The sequence below is a fragment of the Numenius arquata genome, chromosome 3, assembly GCF_964106895.1.
Source record: "Numenius arquata chromosome 3, bNumArq3.hap1.1, whole genome shotgun sequence".
Lineage (NCBI taxonomy): Eukaryota > Metazoa > Chordata > Aves > Charadriiformes > Scolopacidae > Numenius > Numenius arquata.
In genome coordinates this window covers 19,636,501-19,654,828 of record NC_133578.1, presented here as the reverse complement: position 1 = coordinate 19,654,828, position 18,328 = coordinate 19,636,501, and the positions used below count along the sequence as shown (strand labels likewise).

Sequence of the window (18,328 nt, the reverse complement as noted above, 5' to 3'; positions counted from 1 at the left end):
TTTACACACTGATCTGAGAGTCTGACTATTTGAAAATGTTGGAGATTGGTAGATCATACCTGATGGTAATTTAAGATGTATTTTGTTCATGTGCTCAGTATATGATGAGATGCTATGAAATATACTAAAAATCAACTATTAGAATAGTCTGTTTTGGTAAATAGTCGTCATCCAGATCATCTCTGGATTTCTGTATTAACAAGTTGTTACAGTTATGTAAATGTAACATAATACACTGTACATAGCATTTTCAAGTGCCTAAAATAATTTATTCAGTACTTTAAAGAAATTTAAAACCCTGGTAAAAAAGGTGATATAATTACATAGGTTGCTGCTGGGTTCTCAGTCAAATAATTTTGCATGATGAGTAGATTTTCTGAAATCTGAGCTTTTGATACTTCCCTTTATTGAAGCAACAAGAGCATATGTAGCTGGATTTCTTTGTTCTTTTGTAGTTGAGTTCAACAGGGCCATATCACAAACATGACTGGGTTTCTTGTAGTTCACCTGTGTGCTGTTGTTACAGCTCCTAGCATGACTGAGCCACATTGTCACCAAAGCTTAAAGAGTGTTTGCACAATCTCACTTCAGCATAATGTGTAATGAACCTCAGATGAATCCTGCTGGCCTGTAGGATAAGGAATTTCCACTTAAAGTTATTGTCTCTGAATTGGGTTGTAAAACGTGCTTATATTGTTCATCCAGGAAGTGTGAAGTTGTAAAAAACAAGCTAAATTGCCATTTTTTATCTGCTAGTTACTTCTGCATTTATTGCCTTTATGGACCCAAAGTCCTCCAGGGAGTGTGACAAATCCTGATTGTATTTTCTACTTACAGCTTTTATTTGTTCACAAATGTGGAAAGAAGAAAAGCTATTAGTCACTAGGGATTTGTCTAGCTATTTGTGTGACTACTTAAGAAATGGTTTGACTTTAGTTGCATTTTCATTATTCTGTCTACTTTTGGTCTGATGTCATGCACAACCTGCATCTGTAAATCTGCATTTCCTCATCTGGGAGATACAAATACTTTAGTACCCTTAGAGTAGCTGCATAACTGGTTGGATAGTTGCTGTACAAACTGAGTACGTTTTCTGTTCCATAATTTGTCCATTTCTCCAACTGATTCACCCTCTTTCTAGCTTCCTTTCGTTTTTATTTCTATCTTACATTATGGTGTTCTGATGTTGCAGAAGTTAGGAAGAGCTTTTGCTGCTGAAAGAATTCCTGCTTGCTTCTTCACTTGTTCTAGTATAAACAGTCCAGAGAAGGGAGTTCAGGTGTTAGGAACAATAGATCTACAAAGCTTGTAAAGGTCATTCTCTGTCAGGTAAATTTTGTTTTGCTTCTAATGCTGCAACCTTTGTGAATCTTACTACAGCACATGCTTAAATAATTAGACTTCCAAATTAGAAAAAAACATAGTATGCAGCATATAGTAATTTTGCAAAGTCTTAGATCATATGAGTTTGAATCATTTCCTTTGAGGCATTCTCTAAATATGCATTCCTTAGAGGAAGCTGCATATTTGGAAATGAAAACTAGCCTGATAAAAACCTGCATTTGCACTTTTGTGATGTTCTGGTTGTCAGGAATAACCAATGTTGTTAGGAAAAGAATTGATTTCTCTGAACTGCGTTATTGAAAATACATATGGCATTAACCACAGAATGCTAGGAAATAAGGAACAGTTTGGAAATATGAATAAGAAGCAGGAGTTACATGGGGGAAAAATTCTTTTGTCACAATCCTTTTCTGTTTTGGAAATTTTGAGTAGCTGCGGTTTTATCTTGTTAAGAAACACTATTGTTTTTGAGCTCGGTTCAGCCCTTCATATACAGTGCATCAGGAACAGTGTGTTTTAGCCTTTTCAGCCTTTTTTTCCTGCATGGCTTATGTCAACAGGATGGATCTTATTCAGAAACTATCTTTTATAACTTGTACTACACTGTTGTGGCAAGAACTGGGGAGAGAGACAAACAGCGTTTATGGGAAAATAAAGCATGTTTCATATCACTGTTTTTTCCAGACAATTAATATCTTTTCAAATATCCCGCTACCAAGATTAATGTAAGGAATATTGGAAAAACACTGCCCAGATCAGCCACTGCCTCACCAAGGCTGGTGGAAGGGTTAGGGTTCAAATTCCAGCCCATACTGTTAGGCTAAGGTGGTAACTTGACTACCTTTGGTGCTAATACATTGAGGGTTTTTTTCTCTGTAATACGTTAGCCCAAGTTCTAGTGGACAGTTTGGTGTGACAGGAAACCTATCTCATCTACTACATTTTCAATTTTCAAAGAAGCCAGAGGGGGTGATGCACATAGCTACTAATGAATTTCAGTAAGATTTGGGTACTCAGTCCTTGTTAACCTCCTCTGAAAAATCATAGTCCCTGTGCCTGACTTCCGCATAGAGGTGCCACCATTCTGGACTCCCTCCCTCACCCTCTTATTTTTGTTAAGCACAAGGAAATAAAAGGCTGGTGCAGGGAGAAAGGTCAGGGGATTCAGCAGACTCCACAAGCAAAATCAAGAATGCGTAAGCCCAACCGGCAACTTCCAGTCACCAGTCGCTAAGTTTCATGTCAAAACTAGTGAATATTCTGTCAGTTTGTGGCCTTCTTGGGTAGTTGACATTTAGCTCACAGGCTGAGGCGACAGCATGATGGAAGCCGAGCTGGGGCTGGGGCTGTTGACTGGGCCTGGCCACCCCATGCAGACTATGGAAGCCAAGGACAGGAAGGCCCACTGCCAGTGCCAGGCACTGCCGTCTCCTCTGGCATGGGCACCAGGTGGAATGGCTGGGAAGCTACAGGCAGTAAGTGGCTGGGAGGCTTTGTTTTGTAGCTCAGCCTTTCTATGCATAACATAGAGCCTGACCCCATGGCTGCGGGACACAGCACTCCTCACCATTCCTTGGCTGGTGTCTCCTCATAGCACGCTGTGTGCATCAATACTATAAAGGGTGGGAGACTGATTTTTTTTGTTGTTGTTGTTTTGGGTTTGGGAGGGGTTTGTTGTTGATTGTCTTGTAACACACCTGAACACACTGGGGAAGGGAATCGTGGCAAAAAGGGTCGGCAAGGAGCTCTTTTAGAGGGCTTTTGCAGCTGGGCAAAGCGTCCGGGCTGTGCTGGGGGCTGCTGAGGCGGCCTGGGCAGAGCCAGCACCACCAGCCACAGATCTAAACGAGGTGTAAATGCACCAGGGCCGCTCCACCTTCCTGTCTTCCCCATAAAAGAGGCCTTTCAGGAGCACAGTGACCAAGCAAGCAAGCAGCAAGTGGGCATCACCCACAGTGTCACCTAGGAGCACCACCACAAGGCACAGGGAGCGAAGAGAGGGCACACAGGAAGGAACTGAAGTTGTGCGAGCTTGACAGGTGAGACCTGCTGGTGGTCGTCACTCCCTCGGAAGGACCTTGGCTATGATCTCCACACAGAAGAAGGTCATGCTCTCAACCTCAGCAGAATGGATGTGGGAACCCAGACACAGCTCCCATGGAAACATACAGCTGTCCAGGTCACAGGCTGCAGGGAGTGCCAGAACTTTCTACTGGTAACGGGTGGCAGCCGTGAGAACCACTGTGCGCGTCGTGAACAGGTGAACGATCTGCTCAGCCTGGGGGCAGAGCTGCGAGAGGAAGTGGAGAGGTTGAGGTGCAGTAGGGAGGCTGAACAAGAAATAAGACTGATGGAGCCAGGCTCTGCCCTCCTTGAAACAGAAGCAGGAACACCTACTGGAAAGCAGCCAGGGTCTAGGAGCCCCTGTATCCTGCCCCAGTCAGGCAGAAGGCAGAAGCCTAAATGAAAAGAGTGAATGGAGGCAAGTTCATGGTTGGAGCAGCAGACGAACTCCCCCCTTGCCCACCTTGTCCTCCCCCGGTACCTCTGAAGAACAGGTATGAGGGTCTGGTTGAGGGAGGTCAGTCAAGTGAGGATGTAGATGATGGGCAATCTACATCAGTGACGCCTCCACAGTCAAAAAAGCGTATCCCCTGAATCACCACCACACCCACAAGGAGGAAAAGAAGGGTTATAGTTGTTGGTGACTCCTTACTGAGGGGAACAGAGAGCCCAATATGCCAGGTGGACCCTCCTCAGAGGGAAGTCTACTGTCTTCCTGAAGCCCAGGTTAAGGACGTCACCAGGAAACTTCCTGGCTTGGTACAGTCCTCAGACTATTACCCATTATTGATTTTCCATGTAGGTGGGGAGGAAGCTGCAACTCGCAGTTTGAAAGCAATAAAAAGAGGCTTCAGGGAGTTGGGAGGGTTGGTAAGGGAATCTGGGGCACAGGTTATTTTTTCCTCACTCCTTCCAGTTGCAGGCAAGGACACCGGGAGGAACAGACAGATCCAGTCGATTAATACATGGCTCTGTGGCTGGTGTCACCACCATAACTTTGGGTTTTTTGACAATGGGATGGCCTATACAGCACCGGGCTTGCTGGCCTCAAATGGGAGACACCTCTTTCAAAGGGGGAAGAGATTGCAGGGCTGATTGACAGGTCTTTAAACTAGATATGAAGGGGGGATAATAATATCAGGCTTGTCTTTGACAAACTGTGGGATATTACATCAGGGTTAGAGGGACGGGGTGCTAGTAAGGGCATTCAACCTGTTGCCCTGAGGCATGCTGGGGACACTGCACTGCAGTCAAAGTCTTATGGAAATGAGCCAGGGGCTTCTGAGGCAGTTGAAGTCAACAGAGAAACACCTGTGAGACACCTCAAGGGATGTTCCCCTAAGAAGGTGGCACAGCCTACAGCCCAGCTGAAGTGCCTCTATACGAATGCACGCAGCATGGGCAACAAAGAGGAGGAGCTGGAAGCTACCATGCTACTGGAAAGCTATGATACAGCGGCCATTACTGAAACCTGGTGGGATGAATCCTATGATTGGAGTGTGGCTATTGAGGGCTACAAGCCGTGCAGAAGGGACAGACAATGAAGGAGGGGTGGAGGCGTTGCCTTCTATGTTAAGGAATGGATAGAGAGTGAGGAGATGCCCCTAAAGCTCTCCCTGGGATCAGATGAAGAGAGAGTTGAGAGCTTGTGGATGAGGATTAAGGGGCAGGCCAATATGAGAGACACTGTTGTGGGTGTTGATTACAGGCCACCTGATCAGGCTGGGGAAGTTGATGAGGCCTTTTACAGTCAGCTGGAAGTAGCCTTGCAATCACAGGCCTTGGTTCTCATGGGGGACTTTCATCACCTTGGTATCTGCTGGGAAGGCTACACAGCCAAGCATGTACAGGCCAGAAGATTCCTCCAGTGTATTGATGATAACTTCTTGACTTTGGTGGAGGAGCCACCAAGGAGATGTGAACCTTTTACTGGTAACGGGAGTTATGAGACCTGCTGTGTGCATTGTGAACAGGTGAATGATCTGCTCAGCCTGGGGACAGAGCTGCGAGAGGAAGTTGAAAAGTTGAGGTGTATTAGGGAGGCTGAACAAGAAATAGATTGGTGGAGTGTACCCTCAGCAAGTTTGGTGATGACACAAAACTGGGAGGGATGGCTGACTCCAGGTGTATGTCCAGGTGCTGCCATACAGCAAAACCTGGACAGGCTGAAGAGTTGGGCAGAGAGGAACGTGATGAAATTCAACAAGGGCAATTGTCGGGTGCTGCACCTGGGGAGGAATAACCCCATGCACCAGTACAGGTTGGGGATTGACCTGCTGGAGAGCACCTCTGACGAAAAAGACCTGGGAGTCCTGGTGGACAACAGGATGACCATGAGCCAGCAATGTGCCCTTGTGGCCAAGGTGGCCAGTGGCATCCTGGGGTGCATCAAGAAGGTGTGGCCAGCAGGTTGAGGGAGGTCATCCTCCTGCTCTACTCTGCCCTGGTGAGGCCGCATATGGAGTACTGTGTCCAGTTCTGGGCTCCCCAGTTCAAGAAGGACAGGGAATGCTGGAGAGGGTACAGCAAAGGGCTACAAAGATGATTAGGGGACTAGAACATCTCTTATGAGAAAAGGCTGAGGGACTTGGGTCCTTTTAGTCTGGAGAAGATTGAGGGGGGATCTGATCGATGCCTATAAATACCTAAAGGGTGGGTGTCAAGAGGATGGGGCCAGTCTTTTTTCAGTGGTGCCCAGTGACAGGACAAGAGGAAATGGGCACAAACTTGAACATAAGAAGTTCCATCTAAACATGAGGATGAACTTCTTTACTTTGAGGGTGGCAGAGCCCTGGAACAGGCTGCCCAGAGAGGTGGTGGAGTCTCCTTCTCTGGAGGCATTCAAAACCCGCTTGGACACGTTCCTGTGCAACCTGCTCTAGATGGACCTGCTTTGGCAGGGGGGTTGGACTAGATGATTTCCAGAGGTCCCTTCCAGCCCCATATCATTCTGTTATTCTGTGAAATGCCTGGCCTAGTCTCATGCTCAGGTTAATCATCTAAAAGAGTGATTACTGGCTCTTTGGCGGGACCACTGGAAGGATTTCCGTTTTGAGATCATCCTTCTGAGACCTGGATATCGCTAAGAAGTACTTGCGCGTTCCAGGGTGTGCGGAGGTAAGAGCGTGCAACCGCGCCGAGCGACGCCGGGAAGCCTGAAAGCGCTGGGGGTGCTGGGAAAGAGCAACGAGCAGTGAAGACAGGAGACGACCGCGCAGAGCGCTCCTGCGGCACCTCCGCGGTACCGGGCCCCCTGCGTAAGGGCAGGCTAAAGGGCGTTACCAGCCCAGAAAACGTTACCGCGTTTAAACGTTTCTGTCTCTTTTCGGCCCGGATTGCGCCGCGGCCGCTAGGGGGCAGCGTGCCTGTTCCCCGCCGATCGTTGCTCTCTCTGGCCGGCCGTTGCTCTCCCCCCTCAGCTTTGCGCCGGTGGCCCCTGTGGGGACCCGCCTGAAGGGAACGGGCGGGCTGCGGCCTGTCGCCTGCTTGCGCCATCCCCTCCTTCCCCAGCGGTCCCCACAGCGTCTCCGAGGCAGACCAGTAGTGAGAATATTTGGGTAACACCAGTCGAATGAGCACAGCATCCTTTTACTTCCCTTTTGGAGTGCTGCTTCTCTCTGCTGAGGGCTCTCTTATGTAACTTGACACTGCGGTCTCAAGAGAAGTTTTCCCTGTTTTCAGTTGACCTCATTTCAGTGTGCTAAATAAAATACATGCAATTGGTGGTTTAAGCACTATTTCAGAATTTGCAGTGGGCCGGTAGATCTTTACTTCGCGAAGCTCTGTTACGTAGCCTATAGAAGTTTATAGTTTTCTGAGAAAGTAATTCTCACATGTGGAAGGCATTAGATGATATCTGTTTCTGCTTCTTGTTTTGCATTCTTATACCATCATTTATTGTTTCAGAAAGTAAACATACAAGAATTGTATATAAATAATAAAGCTATTGGATTTTCTTTTAATCTCTCTGTAGAGAGTAGAAATAAGGTCATGACTATGTCCTGAGAATGTGAGGATTGCCAAAATACACAGTAGATACTTTTCAGAGAAAAACAGTACAGATCAAGTAACTGTTGAGTCATAAAACCCTTAAGTTAGTGTAAGCAGATGTTGGTTACAGCTCACATTGATGGGAAGTATATAATCACCACCCCTATAACCACCCACTGTCCATTTCTGGTTCAAGAACTTCCCCGAAAGCCTGTTTCTAATTTTATGGAAGCCCTCTGAAATTTGGCACAGTTTTCAAAAGTATGTAGGAAAAAAAAAAAGTCCACCAGAGGTTTGGCCTCCAACTGTGAAAACAGACACTGCCTTTTCAAACTCTGCTCCTAGATCCACCGACCAACACCCAGAAGAGAGAATTTACATTCTTTCAGAGTATAGGAGGAAAATGAAGGTCTGTATGCTGCTGAATTCAGCTCTTGGTAATGTTTACATCTGTTGTTTTAAACTGTCAGCTGTTGCATAAGGCCATGCTCTGATGTGAAAGTGTTTGTTTTAAAGAAAAAGGAAAGGGAAGTCTTTTCAAATGTGCTGCAGGGACGTTTTTGCTTGTTGTTTGGACTGATTATAGCTGTTAGAAAGAGTGGGAGGATTTAATTATTTACAAGCCAGAGAAGTGTGCTTCAGGCAATATTAGAAATGTAATTATTGTTTGTTTCTGTCCTGCAGACTCGGCTAAAAATCATATTTGGCGTGGTTATATGCCTTTTGCTTTCGTTATTACTTATGTGTATTATACTGCTTCCATCAAGAGGTAAGGCATTTGCAATCTATTGTAGCGTAAAACACAGTATCTTTAGCTACTATGGCTTCTAAAGTTCACAAAAGTTTGTCAAATCTTCCTTAGGATTGTCCTGTCAGAACTGTTATGTCTTTATCACTTTACAGAAATGTACTGACAGCTGAAATATCCTGAAGGTAGGATTGAAATGCCAGCAGATGTTGAAACCAGGAACTCCTTGAAGTGAAAAGCACCTGAATTAACTTCATTGTGCATGATACATAATGTTCTTAGATAGGACTGCAAAAATAATTCTCAGATCTCTTCATATTATGTTATTTTTTGTGTTAGGGGTTAGGAGACTCAGAAACTGTCAGCGATTTCCTTTAACTTGATGAACTTTTATTTGGTTTTAAATGATTCTGCAAGAGACATTCTCTATCCAATTACAGGTTAAACATTTTGTTATAGGTAGGGTATGATGAATTGTTTGTGAACATATTTAAGATTGCATTTGAAAATTAAAGTCAGCACTGTATAAAATCGGGATGCATAGTTTGCTCTAGTATTATTATGCCAGCTGTGGGTAAATCAACACAGTGTGGTCTGCTGAGTCCTCTGGTAAAGCTTGAAGTTGAGTGTGGTTTGAAATTTAGAACATGAGTGGCACTAACTTGATGGTAAATTTTTTTCTATGGGAGGTGTAGTAAGGGCAATATAAGTATTTACATAGTTCTTTAACAGATTAATGCCTCTGAAATAATTAAAATAGTAATAAAAAGCCTATAACCCAGTAACAGTGTCTATTTAAAGGATTTTTTTCTATTATTATTCTTTCTTCATGTGTTGGCAGGGTGACTGAGATGAAGAAATAAGTTTTGCATTTACAAGTTTATGTTGTAAAATCAGCTATCCGCTTAAGCCTTGTAAAATGTAAGTCCTGTAGTTAATATGCAGGTTTTGTGAAAGGTGAAATCTCTTTCCTACATGATATTTCTGTGGAATCTGGTTATCACAAGTTGTTTGGTTGAGAGAGGGATTGGAGGTTTTTGGAGCAGTTAGGGCTGATTCTGTTATGCAGAATGTGAATATGAGGATAGATTATACCAAGGTGGGAGGCAGTTCTGGAAAGAGGTATCAACTCAGTGATAGATTCGACTATTACTGTCAATCATGGGGTGCCAGTTTTTTTGGCTAGCTTAAGCATGGTCAAATCTGAGCTTTTGATACTAGATAAATGTATGGTATCGTCAGACTTACTGACTTACCAAATCTGCATGTTAAGACAGGGCAGAGTATTTTTATGAGCTGTAAATGAAGAGCAGTGAGGAAACAAAGAGGCTGGAGACCAAGGATTGGTTTGGCAGCCTGAAGAAGTTGCTAAGGACCATGAAAGGTACTGTAGGAGGAAGTGAATATGTTTTTTCCCTTCTGAATTTATAACATACCTGCTCACTGGTCTTAGTCTGAGCCTCTTCAGTACTGGGGCCATTACGAAGAACTCTTTTTGTCTCTACAGTTTCTTGAAATAGCAGCTTGGTAACCAGTCATATCAGACATGACATTTAGATCCAGTAGGATGATAAAGAATTTATCTTACATTACAGAATGCTTTTGAAGGAGCATTTTAGACAATTTTGGAATAAACAATTATGTTGAACACATAATTACATTGAACACATCTGATTGTGGCCTCTTGTTCTCAGGTGGAACTGCAAATGCTGCAGTTATCTGTTTAAATGCCTAAACCTTCTTGAATTCTTAGTAGTCTAGTGCTCAGTTGTAAAAGGAAGAAATTTGCAGTTACAAATTTTGCAAGTTGAAGACAGACAGGAAATAGCTACAGAGATGGAATGTTGTTTGTACATTCCACCTTCACTACTGCTTAACTGCCAGCATGTGGCAATCTAGAAAGACAATTAATAGCATATGAGAAATGTATAGACACAGACCAACTAAATTTCTGCTTAAGAGACAAGCAAAGGAAAATGTCATCTGTAATTCTGACAGAACTGGAAAAAATGCTTAGTTCTAGTTTTGTCTGCTAAGTCTCTAGTAATTTCATGTTCTTCAGACTTCTCCAAAAGGGATAGCTGGTTTTTGTTTACACATGGAAGAGTATAAATATGTGGAAAATTCTCAAAAGTTATGCTGGAAAATATTTTTCTGTTTGGAGAGGATAGTAAGGGGGAAATACTTAGCTGTGGTTATTACACAATTTCTGTGGGGCTGAGAAGAGCAAGGCGGGCAATCTCCATGCAGTGAATGGCATCTATGCCTAAGAAATTAGTGACAGTTTTTTGACATTTCTTTTGAGTTAGGAATGTGCTGTGTGATTTATCTTACTGTGATAACCCAGCTATGATAACCCAATTCTAAACAGTTCAGAAAGCTTCTTTTCACTTGTACACTTGTACCTAGTCCTGTTCTTCTGCAGCATCAATAAGAAACAAAATACCTGTCTGCAGTTGAAAAGCAATAGCAGATCCACAGGCAGAGTTACAATTTACTGAATCTATTGCTCAGGCTCCAAATTAATCTTCTGCTATTTTTAATGAATAGCCAGAATCCTGCCTGTCAGTGTTTCTGTTCCCATTGTACACTTGACCTAGGCCTGAGACCAAGTCCTCAATTCTCTAATGTTGCAGATTAGGTCATAGGGCATACTTCGCAGCCAGGAAGTGGTCAGCAGCCAGTTTCTTAGGAACTGGTGGTGTTACTTGCTACACACCTGCCAAATCCATTTTCCGATTCAACAAATGCCTCCCTGGTTTCCGATGAGAGGTCAAGCAGTGTGGCTTCCAACATTGTAGAGTGGAAGAAAAATGCTTGCAGTCAGGAATTCAGTCGATTGCAGTGCATTCAGATGGAGATGGTGCTGTTAATTGCTTTCTAATTGAAATGCGTGCCAGGGTATTTGACTTAAAACAGAAGTAAAGTTAAAGTGAAATTCTTATCTTCTTGGCCATCTATCAAAATTGGCAAGTGACAATTAGGGATTATAAACTCTCAGCTGTTGCTGAAGTTTCTTGTAATTGAATATCAATAGATTACTGTGACAGTGTGCTTCCACCAAAATCTGGTGGTTCGGTTTTAGCTACAAGTTCAGGCTCTGATCTAAGTAATAGTGTAAATCTTGCTACAGTGATCTGTATGCTGGTGGCAGAGAGCTATCATAATGTTATTAGAACAGAGTAATAAAAAAACAATATTAAGATAGATTAGACTAATTCATACCTCTTCTGTTTGGTACTTTAGATTGCATAAAAATTGGTAGGAATTCATACTAAAATATTTCTAGATAAGTTTTCAAAAACTAATATGCTCCATTAGTTTATATTCCCTTAACAGGGTTCAGTTCTGCTATACTTGTGCAGCTGTGGTCTGTGACTATACTCCTAGGACTGTGGGGCTGGGTGGACCTTTTCTTTCCAAATCTTACTAGTGCTTTGAAGAAACTCCTTGTCGCTTAGGTTCTTAAATCAGCATGAAGTCCTTAACCAAAATGGGCTCTATTCATTTTCTGTGCTTATTCACATGGTGGTGGCAGAATAAGTGCTCTGGTTTAGGACTAATTTAAATGGGTTACCACAACAATCTTGCCGCTCCAAGTCTATGCTTAGAAGTAATGTATGATGGCTATGATCTAAGGCAAATTTTTATACTAGCTTTTCTTTATAGTTTCTGAAAACTTAATTTTCAATAACTGAAAGGGATTATAATGATTTTTTTTCTCTGTATAGTTTGAGAGCCTTTTTTCCTTTCCTTGACCCTTATGCAGTAGAGGTGTTAGAGTCAGTAGTAACTAAACCATTCTCATTCTAGTATTGTCTAGCTTTCTATATACAGTTTTTATTCCTAACAGTAACAAGAGCTGGATCATGCTACAAAACATGACTTGTTCAGACTTCATCTTTTCTTCTCATGCCAAAGGGTGTTTTTGAAGTAATCTTCACTGAGAAAGCAGTGGCACACCTCAAAAAAAAACGACTGAATATAACGCAGTATGGAAAAGCAGATTCAGCTGACATGGAGCTGAGCATGACCAGAAGTTCTGGAACAGGGTCAGGAGTGTTGGAATTTATTTCTGATGCTGAACTGGGCTGTGGTTTCCTCAAGTGGTAGGCTGTCTTCCTGCTCATGTTGAAGGAGCTTGTGCTTTAGCTATTCAGCATCAGACCACAGAGAACATTCTAGTCCAGAAGCAGAATATAATGCCATCTGCAAGCTGGCTGTTCCTAGATGCTAACTAGTTTTATTTTGGCAACTCATCTATTTGCTGTGTAGCAGTGGATGCAAAATAAAATACATATAAAAATGTATATATTGAACACATATAAATATATATAAAATACACATATACAGCTACGTATGTAAAAATAACAAGTGCAGAAACCTGAATAGTTCCTGATTATTATGTACATTTGGTTTAATTTGGAAGGAATAGACACAATTTATATGGATGTGCGTGTTGTGGAATAAACCAGCAGTGCTTTGAAATCACAAGGGTTGTGTTGGTCTAACGATATCCAATCTTTTAAAGGGAATAATCCTCATATTAAAAACAGAATTTCACAGTGATAGATTGGTGTGCATAAAGTTAATCTGAGTTTAATATAATTGATAGTTCTGCTTTCTGTGTTTTATTGAGCTCTCTCACAACAATGAGCTGAACAGTAAAGGAGAAGGTATTTGCATCTTTTTTCATCTTTGTTATTTCATAGAGAAACAAAACACAATGAAAGAACTTACCAAGCCTACCAACAGCCATCCAAATCAGTGTCTATATAGTGCTGCAGACCTGTAAAGTACTTTTCATGTTAGGGTTTGTTCTGTGAGCAGAGATTTCAAATACTATTATTGAACCAGTCTTTAGTTACAGAAGAAAGAGTCAGCAACAATTATAGGAAACAATTAAAGATGCTGCTTTTAATTAAAGCATTTAAATATATCTTCTGTTGCCTAGAAACAAGCATTCAAAATTATAAGTAATCAAGAAATAGTTGTGTTCAGATTTTTGCAGTCCACTGATAGGTTCAGATAGAAGTGGACACACTTTGAAAATCATTAGCAGTCATAATAAATTATCACAGAATATCAAGTATGTAAGGGTGAGATGGCTATCAGAGTAAAGCTTTAAATTAGAGCTGTGAAAATTAGAGCAGAGATGAGACATTTGTGATATTGCTTGTCTTTTTAGTAAAAAATCCTCTTAAGCTGAGAGAAGGAATCAGGAAATTTTGCCAGATCAAGGTATCAAACAGGACTGCAAAATTAAGCCACCTATACACGCAACCATGGAAATCAACCTTAACAGTGGATTTCTTTTGCTAATAGGCATATTCACTTAGAGAATTTAAACTGAAAGCTAGGGATAAGTAATCCCTCAATATAAACAAAAGTGGATTCTTCTTTGGAGTTATTTTCTATGCATTTTTTCAAGAGGTTGCCATCTTCTGTGCTGATCATTAATGGATCAAGGATCTCTAATATATAGTCACGGTATTGGCAAGAGGAATTAACTTCTTACTGAACCTCTTGGAATATTTTCTGAACATATCGCTAGCTGAGAGTTTATACTGATAGGTTTTTGCCTACGGATTGTCATTCAGTTTTATTTCTCATGACAGCTTTCTTCTGCATTAGTGCAGACAAGGATAGTGTCAACAGTCAACCTGACATGTGTATTCTACAGTAAGTAATAGTCACTTAGCAGAAGAAAACATGTGTTATCATTACAAAGTACCATAGAAGAGAATATGAAGAAACATTTCCCAGGAAGTCAGTGTGATCTTAACTGAGAGGGCAGCTGTAATGAGGAAGTGATGGAGCATGATATGAAACCTGAGGGCAATGAGTCATCTTGATTATATGGCTGTCATCTGAGAGCTCTGAAGGAAAAAACGAGGGAAGTTACAGAGATCTACTAGGCTGCAGAGTGACATCCCCACTACCTCTGAAGACCATGGCAAAAGTCCCATTGATTTTAAAGGTGAAAAGCATAGAATCCAGAATGCCTAGACTTAAAAGCTGCCATTATTATGGTACCGAACTTCAAAAACTGGCTTTTTGATGATTAAATATTTTAAGTATTTTTTCTTTTCTGAACTGTGTAGTTTTTCTTACTGGCTTTTTATTACATTTTTATAATGGAATTTTTCATTTCCATGCACTTAGGAAGCCAGCATTTTCAGCATTACCCTCTTATCTTGTTGGTTGTCCTTAAATTTTTTTAAAATCTGCCCTACCTTAAGGTGTTTCGCTTTGGGAAGAAACATAGTCAGACAAGAACCACAAAACCAGCCAGAATTTTCTCCATTATTTTTATGCAACTATCTGATCTGCTTAGAAATCAAGTATCAGAGTACCTGTTTTCTCTCCAGAATCATTGACAATTTTCTTTTGCAGCATTAAATAAAAAAGTTTGGGTTCACTCATTCATTAATTTTCAGCATTACTTTTACTTACGTACCTTCATCTGTTTCTTTGATGTGGCTACTAAGAAATATATGTGGATGGTGATTATTCTGCAAACCTTATATCCATCTTCTAGCACTGGTTGATGAGGCATTTATGGAATTTGGCAGGAGGGGTTTGTATGCACATCCTGTTGTCTGAATATGTGCAGGTCTCTACAAAAATAGTTGTCTCTACATACCACACAAGTTCATGAAACCTTTGCTTTAAAAAACACTTTGAATTGTCTTTTGTGTGGAAAATGCGTTTCTTAGACTCACAGGTTCTACAAGTAAATATGTCTGAGTGAATAAATGACTGGGTGAAATAAATCAGTTTGTCTGGTTTCTAATTTTGTATTCCTAAAGGTGAGTCCTTTGGGGGCTAAAGGACCTTATCAGAACAGTAACAGAGAATGTTCCTTTCTGCTGTGCCTACTCTCTGCATACCTCCAGGATTGTGCTATCCTTGCTGTTCCCTGGTGCTAAATATAGAAAAATTGGACTAGTAATTACTTCTTTTTTCCTTTTTTTTTTTTTTTTTTTCCACTTCACAGCATTGCTTTAACAGAAACTTTCTGTCTTATTCTTAGTTGTCAACACAGATGATGGTCCCAGAGCTCTTACATTGGAGGATTACTTGAATGGAAACTTCCAATATAAAACATTTTTTCCATATTGGGTGTCAGGTAGGTAAAACCTTTTCTCAAATGGACAAAAGCCTTTCTAGTATGTATTTCCAGACTGGCTTACGCAGACTCAGAAATCTATTTCTCTTCCAGTTCTACTGCGAATGAATGCTAACTATGAAATTAAACAATCTGCTAGTCAAAACTTATGGTTGAAATTTATTCTTCTGTCAGTCATTCTAGAAATTCCAGGTATTTGATGATTCAACAGACATATTTGAGTCAAGTATAAACTATAATTTTACAGAGGCCTTCAGTGTTTTATTTCTTGTACTGTCATGTTCATTGCAGCAAGTGAAAGAAATATGTCAATGTGTCAGACATTTCTTAAGCAATCTCCTTTTTTGTTTGTCACAGAACTTTTTCACTTACCATTTGTAATAATCGAGGTAACACAGAAGGGGGCCTGTAAGACAGGCTATCAGTAGTACCTAGCTCTGCAGTGAGCCCAGCTGTTCTTATCTCACTTAAGGAAGTGCTGACACTGCTGAAATTCCCGAGTTCCAATGCATTACATAGAAAATAAGGTTGAGTTTCTAAGCAAGTTCCTCAAGGATGGAAGATAAAGACATTAAGTTAGTTGCTGCTGATGTACATCTGTGTGTGGCTGAAACACTAGTCTTGTTATCATTGAATTGCAGCAGCAGCACCAAAAGGCTTGAGATAGACTTGATTACATTCTAGTCCCCACACTACAACCACTCCTATCTGTGCACTGTCTCAAGCAATTACTATTCTCTGACTAGAGACAAGAAACATAATACTGTTCATGTACATGAAGTCTTACTAAGCTAGTTTTCACCCACAATTTTAGAACTGATTTGAAGCCTTCCAGGACATTGCTAGCAGCAGTTCAAGTTACACACTTAACAATTTGAAGTATTTGAAGTATGTTGACATCACTTGTACAATTCAAAAATTCAGTCACCATTTGTTGGAATTCTGTCTGAAGTACATAGGCAGCATATCACCTAAACCTAATACTCTCCTTCCCTCTTTATAGCCTTCTCACTTAGACTTAACTTTCCTTTTAACAGTCACAAAACTCACACAAAAGTCATGCCACAGATTCCATAGTCATGCCTGTAACATTCTACATGCCTACTTCTCTGCTGAAGCAAGTATCTCTTCCTAAGGCAACCTGAGATCACCACAAATTGTGTTATGCGTATTAAAGCAGTGTGCTCAAAAGATGCATTGGTGGTCTGCTTTCATAAAAATGAACACCTTATACAATGTTTCAGGTTGCTTTTAAACTTTTAAAAGTCTCTCTCTGTCTTTAGCTACACCAAGTATGGAATTCCTTCTCTCTGCTTATAGCAGTAAAAACAATTATGTGAAACTAAAATTCTGATCTTTATTCTCTACCAAACTATGGCTCAGGTCTTGAGCACAGGTAGGGTTAAATTCCGTTCTCATTGAAGGCCGTTCGTTCTGTAGGACCTGTGTGAGAACAGTATTATTTATGTAGTGTCAGTTACATGGTACTGCTGTTAGCTGCAGAATCTACAAATCGGAATGTTCTGGAGAAATTACAAGCAAAGATCTTGAGTGTTTTCTTTAAAACATTTACATTGTAATACTTACCTTCTAATGGGTATGTCCCTGGTATTCTTGATCAGACATTACTGACAATAAAATCTGGCATTTAATTATGAAGTAAACTATCTGATTCTGTGTGCAGTGTGTAATCTTGAGAACAAACTTGGGAACTGTGAAGACAGTTTGTTGATAACTCTGTACTTTGTCATCATTAGAAGAAAAAAAAATTTTATGTAGATGCTAAAAGATACTTGCTTAAAATCTACTCACTGGCAGGAGTGTGAATACTTTGATAAACAGATCTGTTCTATAGTATCTTCTGTGTAAGGTAACAACCCTTTTATCTTGTTTATAAAGATAATGAATATCTTCATCAGTCTGCAGAAGATGATATTATTCTTTACAATGTTGAAATGAACTACCCAACTACCATCATGACTAACAGCACAATGGTATGTACCCTTTCAATTAATAAAAAGGCAGCAAAATGTGTTTGCGTTTCAAGTACCAGTTTAAAAGTGAGTGGATTAAAACCTGACTCATCAAATCCTTATTTAAAGTTTGTTTTTTTCTAAAATCTAATCTACTTAATCTTTCAGAAACAAGTTAATGCTTCAAATTATGTGTTGTCATCAGACAAATATTTCATAGCTCTGGAAAGCAATTATTCAAAGGTAATTATTTTAATATATCGCTGATGAAATGTTTGGTTTCATTTAGTATTTTGTTGATTGTGGCTGCCGTGGATAAATGTATCTTGGTGCTTTCTTGAAAGGGGTAGGCTGTGAAAAGGCAGTGATTATTTTTAATTAGACTATATTTTTCAAAGTTAATAATATTATTTTCTTGATTAATTTTTTTTTGCAGCTGTGGAGATATTCTTATACAGCATCATACCACATTTATGATCTCATATATGGGTAAGGCCTGATATTTCTTACAGAGACCTGTGGTGAATACTCTGTAGTGATGTGCTTGCAAGCATTTCTACTGAAAAACTCTATAGTAATGTGACTACCACCCCTGTGCTTTTGCCTGAATCTCAGGTTACTTGTTTGCTTGAAAAAAAATGGCCTCTAAGAAATTCATACAGTCTTTTAATCTACTCATCCAGGTATCTTGATTGGTTTATATTTCATGCCCTAAAACTTTCACTGCTCAAGATTCTCATCTTTTTTTCTTCTCTGCATCCCTTTCTCCCACCCTATCTTGGCTGCCTGAGTCCACTTTAGTCTCACACCTGATGTCTCCATGCTCTTCTATTGTCTAATTCATCTATTTTATGGTTGATCTAATCTTCAACTTTCCTCAAAAGTTTACAGCTTATCCCATGGCATTTGGTCTCTTTCCCAAGATCTTTCCCAAACCACTGCTCTTTCCACCCAAATTCGAAGGAGGCCATCTGCCTCCCTAGTCACCTTTTTATTCCATAAGTAGCAGCATGACCAAATGCTTCTTAGTTCTAAGCAATAGGGACTGCACTGAGCTGCCCCATTCTTGGGAAACTG

The 18,328-nt window shown here is 40.7% G+C and overlaps 1 protein-coding gene across 1 annotated transcript in view; it reads left to right on the top strand.

Moving 5' to 3' along the window:
• Positions 1–2,663: 2,663 nt before the first annotated feature.
• LOC141463369 (prolyl endopeptidase FAP-like) overlaps positions 2,664–18,328 on the top strand; it is a 47,662-nt gene continuing 31,997 nt past the window's right edge. The window contains exons 1-6 of the mRNA XM_074145722.1: positions 2,664–2,819; positions 8,083–8,167; positions 15,183–15,278; positions 17,178–17,272; positions 17,420–17,494; positions 17,688–17,740. Of these exons, the coding sequence (XP_074001823.1) occupies positions 2,664–2,819; positions 8,083–8,167; positions 15,183–15,278; positions 17,178–17,272; positions 17,420–17,494; positions 17,688–17,740 (560 nt within the window). The remainder of the gene's footprint in view (positions 2,820–8,082; positions 8,168–15,182; positions 15,279–17,177; positions 17,273–17,419; positions 17,495–17,687; positions 17,741–18,328) is intronic.